General features: G+C 41.0%; 1 protein-coding gene across 4 annotated transcripts in view; it reads left to right on the top strand.

Moving 5' to 3' along the window:
- The window catches only part of usp19 (ubiquitin specific peptidase 19), a gene marked incomplete at its 5' end in the record, with an annotated part of 35,842 nt that overhangs the window by 13,003 nt on the left and 7,423 nt on the right, over positions 1 to 15,416 (top strand). For 2 of the 4 annotated variants that reach the window (XM_034218441.1, XM_034218438.1), the window contains 14 exon segments: positions 2,644 to 2,876; positions 4,092 to 4,284; positions 5,376 to 5,509; positions 5,645 to 5,803; positions 6,682 to 6,792; positions 6,906 to 7,016; positions 7,117 to 7,218; positions 7,532 to 7,672; positions 7,765 to 7,883; positions 8,556 to 8,699; positions 8,859 to 9,241; positions 10,771 to 10,881; positions 11,116 to 11,332; positions 11,789 to 11,941. In XM_034218441.1, the coding sequence (XP_034074332.1) occupies positions 2,644 to 2,876; positions 4,092 to 4,284; positions 5,376 to 5,509; positions 5,645 to 5,803; positions 6,682 to 6,792; positions 6,906 to 7,016; positions 7,117 to 7,218; positions 7,532 to 7,672; positions 7,765 to 7,883; positions 8,556 to 8,699; positions 8,859 to 9,241; positions 10,771 to 10,881; positions 11,116 to 11,332; positions 11,789 to 11,941 (2,311 nt within the window). 4 annotated transcript variants of the gene reach the window in all.

Genomic DNA, 15,416 nt, shown 5'->3' with positions numbered 1-15,416 from the left:
ACACCCCTAATGTGTGGTGAAATGATATACGTGTTAATTATAAATATGCTTGTTACACTCTCGATGTCGATCACAACCATGCGTTTGAAAACACATTATTTTAAAATCAACATACCTTTTATACCCCTTGGCAACTCCTTTTTTGATTTTGACGTAGACTTGTTTGCCTCACAGACAGGTGACCCCTATTTAAATATTGAGCAAATGTATGTCTGCTGTAGCGTTGCTCTCTCAATGACAGGAATGTGAACCCTGTAACTGTAGCTAGTAAATGGATACGGGGGCCAGTTCATCCTGCGAAACCTTATGTGCCCTACATACTGTGACACCCACGGCTTGGTGCCCTTGAGAGACCATTGGATTAGATTTCCATTTGTTTTACAAGTCCATAATATCCTAATTGCTTCCCAATAAAGTCCTTGGAATTTTCCGGGACATAACTCTTCAAATTGCTTCATACTACATAATAAAACAGGCAGTGTCAATTGGTACATAAAGGTCAGCAGGTTATTCAAAATCTATGTAAACACAATTGTATTAAAGCAAGTATGTGTAGAATTATTGATGTTAAAACACGGCTGATTTCATACCTGTCAGAGAGTGACGTCTATCTCATCTTTGACAGATACTATGATTACAGTATCAAGTCTGTCACCAGAGATGTCAGGGAGACAGTGGTCAGTAGGAAACATCATCTCTTCCTATCAACTAAGCTACCAGCCCAGAAGGTTGTCTTGTCATCCATTGAAATGCGGGTGCTAGTGGAGCCTCGCAGATGGGGCTGCTGCAGCCCCCTCATCAACCCCTCCCTTCCCGTGTCCATTCACGATGTCTCGCTGTCTCGCAGCAAGCAGAAAACCACACCAGTAAGCCAGCTCACACTGTCAGCTCCTCGCAGCAGCTAGATGACCAATCAGAGCACACTGGGCTCACAGGGGGGGAGGGGGGGGGGGGGGGGGGGAGCAGGAGCTCCAACAAGCCGTTTAGGACAGAGTGAAATTCAGTGAATAAATACACATACTTTACAGAGATGCTGTATGAGAAACCAATGTGAGTTTGGAAAATGTAACAGTGTAAATCTATTCTAGTAGACCTCAACAATGGAATTATGATCAGTAGAAATGGCCATGTCATGGGACCTTTAAAACAAATATGGGGAAGTGTAAGTTCAACCGTATTTGGTTGGAAAACATCGGATTTAGTGCTTGGTTGAAACCAGTGGAGGGGAACGTGTTTGATGCCCGCTGCACCTTTTGCAAACAAAATTAGCGTTCGTTTTTGCTAATGCAGCGTTAGCTAATGCAGCAGTCTACGTGAACCCTAAAAGCGGAGGTGCTGTGGACACTAAATACTGTAGCTAAACACCAATCATACAACAGCATGAAGGCAGCAGAGCTCTGAATATAGCTCTTGTCACTCACTCACTCTCACACACACACACACACACACACACACACACACACACACATACACACTTGTCTAACACGCTAACACAGTTCTGTATGCTGTTATGTTCAGTCATTGTTCTTATGTTGAACATGAATACATTTACTTATAATTATGGGACGTATTTCTTCTTTCATAGTAATTTTCCTTCATACTTTCTTGCCGTGAAATAGGTATTAAAGGTCCTATGTCATGGCCATTTCTACTGATCATATTTCCATTGTTGAGGTCTACTAGAATAGATTTAAATTGCCCAAACTCACATTGGTTTCTCATACAGCATCTCTGTATAGTATGAGTATTCACTCTCTGTCCTAAACGGCTTGTTGGAGCTCCTGCCCCCCCCCTCCCTGTGAGCCCAGTGTGCTCTGATTGGTCGGGACGTTGCGAGGCTCGCTGCTGCGCGCCGCTACGAGGAGCGGACAGGCTTCCGGATTGGCGATACAGCGAGAACAAGCAAAACTCATCCTGAGCACACACAAACACTCACAGCCGAAGTAAAAACAATAAGTGTGGCTTGATATTGAATAAGAAAAAGGTTTATAACGCTGTGAGAATGGGTCTGCGGAGAGCATTTCTCCGCCATCCCAGCTCGTCTATTACCAGCGTTCAGGGAGCTCTATGCAAGTCAATGGGGACTCCCTGTTAGTTAGCCAAGGGATCCTGGTGTGTGAGGTGCTCCGCGGATTGGTCCATTTGGGCCAATCCAGTCATTTGTTGTTGATCTGGGTGTTCACACGTCACAGAACCCAGGAAGCAAACAAATGGAAAAAGAAAAATCTCCAACGAGGCGTTCTGGGGCAGCATAGACAGGTCTTTTCTGTGTTAGAGTTTTACTCGCTACAGGGTGTACTTTGAGGGTTTGTGACTCTGCAAACCGTTTACATGCAGAAAAACCTTCATAACACACAAGGGGACGGGTAATAACCAGAAAAGCATGACATGGGACCTTTAAATTCTATTCAAAATGGTCTTAAAAAGTCTTACATTTGAGTTGGTAAAACCCGCAGGAACCCTCTATTATCTCAAAAATAATGATTTTGCACAATGGGATTTTTTTATTTTTTAAGTCTGCCTTAATGAAAGGCTTTACAAACTCTGTTTACAGCTATTCACGGCCAGCACCGTCCAGTGTCTTGTTCTTGTGCAGACCTTTAGCTTCTAACCACAAGCTCCATTCTCCTGTTCAAGGTGCAGTGGGTGGAGCCAAGGTCGCTGTTCCCTCCAGCCCATCCTGCATGGAGAAGAGTCAGCCGGGCAGCAGCCAGCACAGCCACGCCGCCAAGGAGGAGCCCTCCAGGGTCGGGGAGGAGAAACCCAAGCCCTCTAAAGCCTCGTCCAGGATGGATGATGGCGGTCTGGATAACGTGGCTCCCCGCTCCGTCTCTGAGCATGTCCCTATCTCCAAGCCAGAGCCAGCTGTTACCACGGTGAGCAGGAAGATGACAAATCCTTTACAATTCCTATCCTAATCAGTAGCGTGGCGTGGGAAAAAAATTAGGGGAAGCCAATAATACGTCCTTTCTTTTGGGTCGGGGGTGTGGTGGTCAATGTAATAACGTAACCAGATGAGTGATTACAGCGCCCGGTATCATTTTACACACATTTGTATCATACAGATGCAGGACTTACACACGCCTGTTATCTAACCGACAGGTCCGCACGCACTCTCCAGCCGAAACTCGAATAAGCATTCATTCACAGACTAAATCAGGAGAGCTTTAACGTTTTACGTCCTATTCGCTCCAGTTTGGGCATCGGCCTGTCATCAGATTGTATTTGTTGTTGCTGCTGTAGCGGAAGTTTAGTACAATTATTTTTTATTAAATACTCCAAATCTCCACCCTCCATAATTGCACTTGCTTCAGTTGCTTGCTACTTTCTAACGGCGGTGAGAGTGGTGCAGTGACGCTATCTATCTTCTATCGATTAGATTTATGATTTGAAAATTATAAAAGTAGGGTAGACATGTGGATATTATCCGACTGAACAAAATGTGCATTTATCTAACAGGTTCGTTTTCCACTGACCTTATTTCGAGCTATTTTCCTAAATCCTATGGAGAAATCCCATTGCTTTTTTGTCGAGGGAAACCGAGCTGAGCTTACTTCCGGGTTTTAGGATGCGTCACTGCAACACTAAGTTGATGCGATTTGATTGGATTGTGAGGCAAGGGAAGCCAGCCGCCTCTGGCTTCCCTCGGCATGGCCCTGACCAATCACAGGTCGGCAGGGGCATCACGTGAGCCTCATCTGATTGGTCAATCCCTCCATTTTTTTTTCACCAAGGGAAGCCAATTTCGGCTGGCCTCCTCTCGCAACAGTGAGTGCAATCTACTGTTTCACCATAACATCTAGAGGGGCGCTGTTTCACTCTTTGTAAAATACTCAATGAGAATGGGGGAGAGACGGGCCGGCAGCAACACACAGCACAGAAAAATTACCGAAACTAAACGAAGTGTTTTTATTTATTTATTAAAATTATAACTACTATCCGAAAAAACAGAGGAAGCCTAGCTTCCATTGGCCTCCAGGAGAAAACGCCACTGATCCTAATTGCAATATCAGATATTTGAAATGACTTATTTAGAAGACAAGTCAATGTTTTTAATTTGAAGAATGTATGTATTAATCTTTCTCACACAGCCTAAACCCACCTGCATGGTGCAGCCCATGACCCACGCCACTCCCGCCAGCAACGAGCGCCATGAAGAAGAGGAGGAGAAGAAGGTGTGCCTGCCTGGTTTTACAGGATTGGTCAACCTCGGAAACACCTGCTTCATGAACAGCGTCATCCAATCCCTGTCCAACAGCAGAGAACTCAGGGATTACTTCCATGGTGAATACTGTCTAATTTGTTCGTTAGCACAGGTTACGTTACAATGTGTACATTTTTACTTTAATTTCTTATCTTTATACACATTTTTTTTTTGGATTGTTTTCTTTTACTTATGTTTATGAAAACATATATATATTTGATCTTTTATTGGACATTTAACTTGAACTAAATATGTTTTTTTCTTTTCTTTTTTTTCTTCTTTTTCTTCTGCACATTCTTACTTTAACTTCTTAAAAGATTATTAACATTGACCTAAAGGCATAATTTAGTAGGCACACTACTTTATTCTGTTGCTAAAAAATAAGAAATGGTCTGTTTTCTTAGGGCTTGGGTACACAGATAAACAGATAATGCTATGATAATCATGGCCTCATTCATTCTTATTGTATTGACTGCCTCTGCTAACCACAGCAGTGCCACGTGGCCCACAGGAGCTGCTCATTTAATGAGGATTTTCTCAAGTTGTCTGAAAATCCCAGATACACAGTATTTTCTGCAGTTCAAGTATTTTAAACTTAAAATAATTGCAGCTTAATCTAGGTCAGTGTGACAATGCATGCTGTAGGGGTGATACATTAACTGATTAAACTATATATCTATAAACATATATTTAATATTCATTTGATCAAGATTTAACCACATACAAAATGAGAAGCCGGGTTAGAATGAATACCGCTATTTTGAGAAAAACAATATGAGAAAAATAATGTGTTTTTATGACAGTACAGGATGTAAACCTGTTTTAGTAAAGAAAAAAGATATATTAATAAAACATAGGTATTAACCTAAAAAAAATCAAAAGATACAATCCTTTTTTTAAATGACATTTAACTAGAACTGTGTGGGTATCAGTTTAGAGAACTACCTTTCATTTGAATTTAAACCTTTGCATTTAAAATGTTTTAAAACCAATAAAGCTTTTATCTTTGGTCTTCAACTAAAGCGCTTTACTTTACACATTCCTCCACACGGATACATTCTGAGGAAATGTTACTGTGATGTCCTTTCGGTCTGTATCCATAAACGTCTAAGCTCCAGGGACCTCTGTGATGTCTCCCAGTGTCTCATGCCTTCTTTCGTTACTCCTGTAGATCGAGGGTTTGAGTCAGAAATCAACTGCAATAATCCTCTGGGGACAGGAGGCCGGCTAGCCATTGGTTTCGCTGTGCTCCTCAGGGCCCTTTGGAAAGGAACACATCATGCCTTCCAACCCTCCAAACTCAAGGTACACAAGCAGAGATGTTCCATGTGAACTATACCTAATCTTCTCAAAGGAAACGCATCATGCCGAGTGTAGCAAGAGCAACGTGATCAGTGCTTTTAATGCGCCTCATTCCCACTCCTCCTTTGTCCCGTACAGGCTATAGTGGCCAGTAAAGCCAGTCAGTTTACAGGCTACGCCCAGCACGACGCCCAGGAGTTCATGGCGTTCTTGCTGGACGGGCTCCATGAAGACTTGAACCGCATCCAGAACAAACCTTACACAGAGACGGTGGACTCTGACGGGCGGCTGGATGAGGTGGGTGTTTCTCTCACCTATGAGCTATCTAGAGGTGGTGGGGTTTAGAAGTCTTGAGTGGTAAACGTGCTGTGATAAGTGACTTAGCTTTAAGCATGGCCACTAGCACTAAAATCCTTACTTTTCACAGGATAATGACAAATAGAAGAATGTTCTTTTTGGGGAATTTTCTGTTGAAATATTAACTGTTCCTTCTTGTCAATTCTGATGTTCTTGTTTTTTGTGATACTTTTATCTTTTTTTAAAAGCTTAGAATAAGTTACGACTGGGAAAATACTGTCAAATCTGTGCAAATAAAAATAAAATGAAAGCGAAGTGATTTTCTCAATTGAGCTGATGGTGTTTTAGGTTTATAAGAAAAGCAATGGAGGGAGGGGTTCTCCTCTTTGACATTTTTCACCTGTGGCGATGATAATCCTCAAAAGGGGATATGTCGCTTTTATTGAAACCTTTAGGGATATTTCCAAGGTAAAAGACAAGGTGTTGAATTTCTGAGAATAAATGGCCTACTCCTCTCTTATAAAATGTCATGAGGACATAAACAAACATGTGCATGGTATGCAGAAACTCATCTACACTCCCTCGAGCAGGATTGTTAAGACCCACTTCATTTGGATTTCTTGGTTGAGGGTACTAAAGTAACAGGTCAGGTTTTTCAGCAGAAATCTTGAGGAGAGAAAACAGAGGTTACCAGATATGGACTGGGTTTCCTATGCCTTTTTTCACTTATGTTTCCCTTTTCTAACGCTGCCTCATATAATTGGTTGAGTTGTAATTCATTTAAGAGGCATCAATAAGTATCTGAGTTATTAGTGTTCTTTCTCTTTTGAAATGGTGAAGCTGTAGGTCATTCTGATGTGATGTATGTATTGGTGCAGGTGGTGGCAGAGGAGGCATGGCAGAGGCACAAGATGAGAAACGATTCCTTCATAGTGGACCTCTTCCAGGGCCAGTTCAAATCCAAGCTGGTCTGCCCCATGTGCTCCAAGGTACCTTCTTCAAAATGTTCTTCCTAATATGGAAATGCTTTCAAATGTTTGCTTTGTTTTTGAAATAAATCATTCCTTTCACCATTCCTCACTTCTCTCTTCTTTTTCTCCAGGTGTCCATAACCTTTGACCCTTTCCTTTACCTGCCCGTGCCCCTACCCCAGAAACAAAAGGTGCTCTCAGTTTTCTACTTTGCTAAGGAACCTCATAAGAAACCCATCAAGGTAAGATAAAATAACTTTCCACTTAAGCACATATACCTTTATATGTTTTCACAAGATGTATCTTTTGTCTAATGTTTATTTATGTTTATCTGTGTCTCAGTTCTTGGTGAGTGTGAGTAAGGAGAACTCCAGCACGGCGGAAGTCCTCGAATCCATTTCCAGGAATGTCCGCGTCAAACCAGAGAACCTCAGGCTGGCAGAGGTGTGATATAACAAATATTCAGTTATTTTTTCCTGACATTTCTAACATGATTTCTATTTCAAATGTTTTTTCGATTTAAGAAATAATATTACTACAGGGCACACAAAAGAAAATACAGATACATATGAGTGAAAACATACAGTTAAAAACAATAATTACAATACTATTACTTGTTTAACTTTGCCCTTAAGTTTCACATGTTTTCTGTACTCATTATGTGGGTTTGGAACACCAATAAAAAACAACTGTAAATGGAGCAATTGCAGACGGCCTGCTGAAGGACAAAACTGTACTCGTTATGTTGTCCTCTCAGGTGGGGAAGAACCGCTTCCAGCGCATGTTCCTGCGGTCCCACTCCCTGGACACGGTGTCCTCCTCCGACATGCTGTTCTGCTTTGAGGTGCTCTCCAAAGACATGGCCAAAGAGAGGGTGGTTCTGCTCCGAGTGCAGCAGGTAATTAAAACCGGATTTTTCCTAAAGCGTATTAAATGTGGGTGATAAAAGATATTGAGTTTTTTTTCCTTTGCCATGTGTTTTCCCTACAGAGACTCCAGGTCCCTAATATTCCCATCTCTAAGTGTGCCGCCTGCTTGAAGCCTCCGGTGTGTGATGACGACAAGCTGAAGCGCTGCACACGCTGCTATCGTGTGGGCTACTGCAACCAGTGAGTTCTACTACCAGATGCCTTGCCCAAAATAGAATGGTGCAGTGATGACGTATCTTTGAAGGATGACCCGGAAGTTAGCGTCACAAGGGCTCCCTCGACAATAGTCAATACGATTTTTCCATTGGATTTTGGAATATTGCAGAAAGAAAGATATTTGGAAAACACGTTAATTATACTTACACATTTTGTTTAGCGGGACAATCTCCACATATTCACATATTTTATGATTTTTAAAGTGTAAATGCTATCGGCAAAAGTAAAACGCTAAGTTAGGCTATAAAGAAACGACATCAGTGTTGCATGGCTGCGCATCACCACTGCTGAGCTAAAGGTGGCTAATGTTCAGCGTGATGATAGTCTCATTCACTCGTTGGCAACTGCCATTTTTATTTGAAAACACAAAAGCTTTTATTATAAGAAACAAAAGTGGAAATCTCTTCAGCTTGTGTTAACCACAGATCTTATTTCAAGCATCGAACTAAAAACACATACAAAAAACGTTTGACTTTGGGACAAGGGAACTTGAAGTGGTGACTCATTCCTGCACCACTCGATTACATGTCAAGATCGTAAGAATAAGATTTGTTAGGGTAGAAATAATTGTACACATGTAGACTGAGGCATCTGCCAATTTTTACAAATCTTTTCTACATTTTAACTTTGTTCTAGAGATTGTCAGAAGACCCACTGGCTCCATCACAAGGGTCTGTGTCGCCCCAACACAGAGAACGTGGGCCTGCCCTTCCTGATCAGCGTGCCAGAGTCCCGCCTCTCCTACGCCCGCCTCACCCAACTGCTGGAGGGCTACACCAGGTACACTACTTTTTAGATTACAAAATAACACAAGTACTCGTATATATTCAACAGGGATTCATAAGTATCATTGTCCCTGTCATTTAAAGATCTCTGCAAGGAATCACCCACTTTATAAATGCAGTCCGCTGTCAGTTAATGTTGATCTTCTCTGTGCAGGTTTTCCGTCAACGTGTTCCAGCCTCCTTTCCAGTCAGACAGGACATCCCCCGAAACACCCCAGTCGCGTACTGACCTCCCCCCAATGCCAGCAGGCTCTCCTGAGGGCCCTGGGTCCGGGGATGAGGCTGTGGGTGGCAGCAGTGTAGGAGCAGCTGATCAGGATCTGGAGAGCCCCCCCCTGCTGCCTGAGGCCCAAGCAGAGTCCGCTCAGGCCTCAGCGTTCCTCTCCGGGGACTCCCTGTCCTCCTCCCAGAACTCCCTCTCCACCACACGGATTGCAGACTCAGCATTCTCTGAGCCGATCTCCTCTGCTTCCTGCTGCTCTCTGGACCATCTTGCAGAGAAAGAGACGTCTTGTGAGAAAGCAGTGCGCCCGGAAGGTAATAATAAAGTTCAACATTAACTCAGAACCCCAAGCAGTGTTTTGTTCCTGTCACATTAAGTTATTCACCTCTATGGATCATAGCTGGGATTAGGGAGTACTCAAGTTTATGTTGTGTACTATAACAGGGGTTCCAAACTTTGCCATGCCAAGGACCCCCATATAGCATTATCCTCTGGCGGGGACCTCCCTGTTGCATTTTTTATTATTTATTATGAGTACATTATGATGGAAAATATGACAAATTAATCATACAGCTTAATACATTTTCTTAATATATATTTGTATTAATAATTAATAATCAGTTATTCTTCTAAAAAATGTTGTATTTATATTTTGTTTGCCATTCATTGTGTCTTCTGTTATAAACATTCTTAACACAATATTAAACAGTAATATCAACAGTAAACATATTTTTAAAGTGATTTCTGTCTTTATAATATTATATAATTTTGAACAGTAATATGAACAATTAACATTATATTTTTAGCATTTTTTAAAGCTGCTTATGCCTTAATAATATTATATATAATATTCAACAGTAATATTAACAATAAACATATTTATCTTCATATATATAAACAACAATATTTGCTACATCCGTGCTCTCATCCAGCTGCAGAGCGAAATATTCACTAGCTCTCACTTGCTCCAAAAGCTGAGCAGATACTCAGTTTCACTCTCAGTAGCGGCAGCTCGATTCTGATTGGCTTGAAGGGCGGTCGTGTGATTTAAAAAAAAAAAAATATATATATATGAATAAGTAAAACATATTAAAAGATTGGCATCAAAGGACACATAGATTGATAGATATGCAGTTATTAATAAAAAAATTAAAATAAATAATAATAATTCCCCTTTCCCTCAAACTTTGCGTGACCCCCCTGGCGGCCCCCCCGGGGGGTCGGGGCCCCCACTACAAAACACTGTACTATAACACACCACCAAAATCATAAATTGCATGTTGAATCTTGCTGGTTATTTATTTTCCAAGAGTGGGTATATAAAAAAACAAGTATCCACAAGTGTTGCAAATATTGGAAAAAAAACGGTGGCTGTCAATCTCCGCCGAGTCATTCAAAGCTTATGAATTGAACCAAGCAACGTAGAATGTTTGCTTTTTACAGGATATTGATATTGCAAACAAAAACCTTGAATTAGACATGTTGAATAAATGTTGAAATATGACTATTTAAAGCTTACATTTGGTTAGGCCCAGATATTGTCAGGCTCTCGGTACAGATTATTCAGTCAAGGAACATTGGCAATCTGAGAATCTGATCATTTATTTTGTTATGATCAATGTTGTAATCAAAAATGCTTTGATACAATATCTGGTTTTTAAATGCCATTTTCTTAATGTCTTTCATTTTTGTAAAGCACTTGAAATTGCCTTGTGATGAAAGATGCTATATAAATAAACTTGCCTTGCCAATGGGTTACGTTGTTCAGATATTTGTTTAAATATTTCTATGATCATTTGCTGTCTACATCCCTTTAGTCCTCAATCTTGTCATTTGTTTACAGCTGCAGTAACAGGCTATCAGCAGCCAAGTGAATCAGCATCGGGTCACGCCAGTCAGTTCTACATCACTGTGCTGGACTACAACAACAAGGAACAGAGGCTGGATGAAAGAGGTACACCCAAAATGTCCTTAAGTACTGATATTCAGTTGGATTCTTAGTAATCCTATTCTCATGTATGTTTTTGTCGTGATTTGCGGAATTACAGTTACTCTATAGTAATGTTTTAAGACCGTAGTTTCTGGTGCACTACACTAATATGTAGTGGGTTCTTGTTCTTTATGTAACATAAGCTTGTATTCAATGAAAGCTGTAAAACAAAGGTTTTTATCCACGCCCCCTTCGCAGAGGACCTTCTTGCAGACCTCCCTGAAGACGCCACCCTGGAGCTGGTGTGGAAAAACAACGAGCGTCTGAAGGAGTACGTGCTGGTGAGCTCTAAGGAGCTGGAGTACGACGAGGACCCCGGCTCTCTGAGTGAGACGGCCAGAGCGGGACACTTCACCCTGGAGCAGTGCCTCAACCTCTTCACCAGGCCAGAGGTGCTGGCTCCAGAGGAGGCATGGTAGGGATCTTTATTCTGGGATTTCAAACTCAAAGAATGCAAGAACTTTCTTTCTTGTTGCCTCCCAAGGTTGCATTAACACAATATTTGTATATTCATTTCAGGAGCATTTGATCATGTTTTGGACACAGCTACTCTCTATAAAATAATACAGAAATTCATGACAAAAGTCCTCCAAAATGACCTCGATATTTTAAACGACATAATCTTATCTGCGTTTACTTTAGAAAGGAACTCAGCATGCATTAGCATACAAAAACATGCATACTAAATCTGTTAAAGGGGCATTCAGTGAAGGCCTTTACCTCCTGGTTTCCACAAGTCAGAGTGCCTTCATTTTCTTTTTGAAACTGACGTCTTGTAATATTCCATCACCTCACTGTAGTGCTTGTATTTTCCTGGGGAGCAGGGCGATGTAGAGCAGTGATTAATATCCACACTCTGTCTGTTCTGCAGGTACTGTCCAAAGTGCCAGCAGCACCGAGAGGCCTCCAAGCAGCTGCTGCTGTGGCGTCTGCCCAACATCCTGATCATCCAGCTCAAACGCTTCTCCTTCAGGAGCTTCATCTGGAGGGACAAGATCAACGACATGGTGGACTTCCCTGTCAGGTAAACGCGCAGTCAAAAGTTAAACTCCAACTAGTGTTAATTTCAGCTATTTTTTTATTTAGTCTTTGTCCTCTGTTGCATTTCCTTTTTAGTTTTAACCTCTTAAGCCCTGAGCCTGTTTTTCAGGTTTCAGGCTTGAAAAGGCCACTAACACAACAAAGACTATATCTTCACTTCTAAAAGGGGTAAATTAATAATCTTTTCTCTCAAAGCAAGGTTACATCTGTGAGTTGGATGTAGAAGTGTCAGAATCAATATAGATGTTTTTATTTTAAAGTAAATTCAGATGGAACACAGTAAAACATGTAAATTCTAATGTCCGCCTAAAAAAAAAACCATTACTTATAGTGAAAACCACCCTTGAATGATGGGCTAGTAGACTAAAAGCTTTAGTAATCTAAACTATAACATATAATAAGTACCCTGTATCAAGATTGATGCAAAACAAGTGAAATTTGACCTTTTTAGAGAGGTTTAGCAAAATAAAGTCTAAGCTGACTCACCTCTGGGTAATTTGGGAACCATCAGTTCCATTTGAACTTTTTCACTGTAAAAATCATTTTATTACTTTGAATTATCACTATAGGTATTCATTCCATCCAAATACAACTGTTGTGAAAAAAAAAACAAAAAAAAACATAGGCCTACTCTGTTATCCTCTGAGCCTCTGAATTAGCCCCGAGCGAAAAATGCTAACCTATTACTGCACCGAAAATCACTCCTAGCTCCCTTATTACTTATCCTAGCTGCACATCCAACACATTGTTTATGATCGTAAAGACACAGAATCTAACGGTGCCCACCTGAACAGCCCAACACTGAAAGATACAAACTCGCGACGTTAATAAACAAAAACGTACATCAAAACAAATGGCGCTAGCGCTAATGCGTTAGGCTAACATGGCTTACCTTCCTCTTTGTCTGGTCTAAACTGGTCTTCAATGGCATTAAAACGATAAAAACGATGATGTAGTTAATCCATAGGTTAATATCCAATGGGGCTGTGTCCCCTTTGAAATGTTCTGATAATCTATAAGCAATAAAACTGCAATTCCGTTATCTGCTGTCCGCGCCGTGCCCAGAGCGGGTCCTGCTGCAATTCCTGCTTCCTTACATAGTAAACAATAAGTAAAGACTCCTGCGTAATGTACTTAAGCTGGCTGGCATTCTTTATACTTTACGCAGGACCATATCTCTGGAACCCATTGGTCGATTTGGGTGATTTACACCTTTTTCTTAACCATTACATTCAATAGAATCGATGGGCAGTTCCCAAATCCACGTAAACATTACCATTGCGGACGTAATAGAGAAGCAAACGAAACATATCTGAAAGTACAAGCCTGGACGGCAAAACTTTATACCCAGTATATTGCCATAAATATGATGATGAATTATCAGTAAAAAATTCTACGCGACACAAAGACATTGGATTAACCTTGAGCGGCGTTTTTATTCCGTTGAACACAACTTTTGATCACAAATCAAAAAAGGTAAGACGTAATTATTGTAATTTTGAAACCGGATGTTGTTTACTTTCTCTTTTCTGGCTGATAGCTCCAGGAATTCGAGGTCTTACAGTGATGACATTACATGTGTGGAATCTGTGGAGTCTCAGCTTTAAATCGTATATCTTGTTTGTGCAGTTAAGATAGTAATAAGGGCATTTCTACCGTGAGTTCTGTGTAAAAAAGCGTTAGCATTAGTTAGCATTTTTTCGCTCAATGCTAATTCAAAGGCTTGGTATTACTCTTGTGTTTTTTTTAGCTGACAATTGTTCTTATTGTCAGTTAGCGGAGTTTCTTACCTTTTTAAAAGGGTATGAAACATTAATAGTTTCATAAATGTTAAGAAGCCCTGAGACATAGTCTCGTAAAAAAACGGTGGGAGGGGTCCACTGGGGGGACCTTCGGGCTTAAGAGGTTAATCATATTTAGTCACCTTCATCCTGTTTTTGTTTAGTCAAGTTTTAGTCGACTAAAAGTCTGAGCATTTTAGTCTTATTTTAGTCAAAGAAAACTAATTATTTTAGTCTACTTTTTGTCAATGAAAACTGTTGAGTCTTTTTTAATCATCAGATTATATAGAACATTTCAGTCAAACTAGCCAAAACCAATAATTTGTCCTTTTAGTCAAACTTATTTCACAATAAGATTATATCTTGTCCTTATTTGATGAAAAACACAGGTTGAATGATTATGCAGCTTTGCAGAGAGTACCTGGTCAGGTTTGTGGGGTTTTTACCAGCTGTGTTTTGGCCACATTGCTTCCCTTCTGATGAAACAATGCATTCGCTTTTTTTCTCCGCCTCATTGTAGCGAAAATGGGCCCAAATATCACATAGTTTCTTTCTCCCAAGCAGTGGTGGCGTTAGACTTTTTCATTGTCAGTCATTTTGACGGACAGGATCGTAACATTTCCGTCATAATCCATTATTACCCGTCGAGTGCACAATTTATCAATCACTCGCGCTGACGGGGGGGTATTCGGTTAACGCGACCACTGCTCCCAAGCCCTGTTGTTTCCATTTCATTTTCTGTTAAATAAGGTTAGTTAGACCATGAGTTAGACCCGAGTCTTCCTGACAGTTCATATTGTGCCGCTGCCCGGTGTAATTCAAATGTACCGCCACGCGCAGCACAGACACACAGCTGCCGCCCTGCAGCAGCACCGGAAATGGAACTGCTGGGAGAAAAACTGACTGATCAGAAATGTAACATTATCTTTGATAATATTTCGTCTCTTTACTTTCTCTCAACGAAAGTAAAGAGAGATTTTGGCATAGTTTTTATTTAGTAAACTACATTTTCGTCTCGTCACTTTTCGTCAACGATATTGCATGATGATTTCGTTGCAATTATTAGGCTTGTTTGAGACAAGCGAGACCTGCGCAGACCTGCGCAATTGCGATCAACGTCTTGCTAGTGCGTTGCATGATGGTTAGTCATTTTGTCCGACTTGCTCTGGAGGCCCGCCTACATGAGACGTTGAAATCTCGCGGGACAAAGACGCCCGCAGCCTTAAGAGAGAGGCGCGGCGAGTCGGCGCAGTTCCTCTCCACGGGCTGCGGAAGCGAAATGCTTGATGGGAAACGACTCGCTGGTATCTCGAGCTGAGCGCTCATTGGTGGTTTTTACCCCGTGCTGCTGATGAAACTCTCCAATTGGCTGGCAAAAGTTTGTTGTTGTTTTGTGTCAGTTTTACGTCGCCACATCCATTCCCATTTTTCATCATTGTTCCACAATATTTATCATCATTAAATTAATATCTATATATTTTATACTATACTTGCACTGCTTACCGTTTTCATACTTTATATATCTTAGCATATTCATACACACTGTTCATACTACTCACAGGCTGATATCTAGTGTATTCATACCCCTCACTGTTTATTCATCATTCAATTCATTCTATATTTTATTCTGTCTATTGTGTACATTACTTTTCACTTTACTGCTTGTTGCACCTGGTT

Source organism: Gymnodraco acuticeps, unplaced genomic scaffold (genome assembly GCF_902827175.1).
Source record: "Gymnodraco acuticeps unplaced genomic scaffold, fGymAcu1.1, whole genome shotgun sequence".
NCBI lineage: Eukaryota > Metazoa > Chordata > Actinopteri > Perciformes > Bathydraconidae > Gymnodraco > Gymnodraco acuticeps.
The sequence above is the reverse complement of the archived record's forward strand: the minus strand, read 5'-3'. Positions and strand labels throughout refer to the sequence as shown.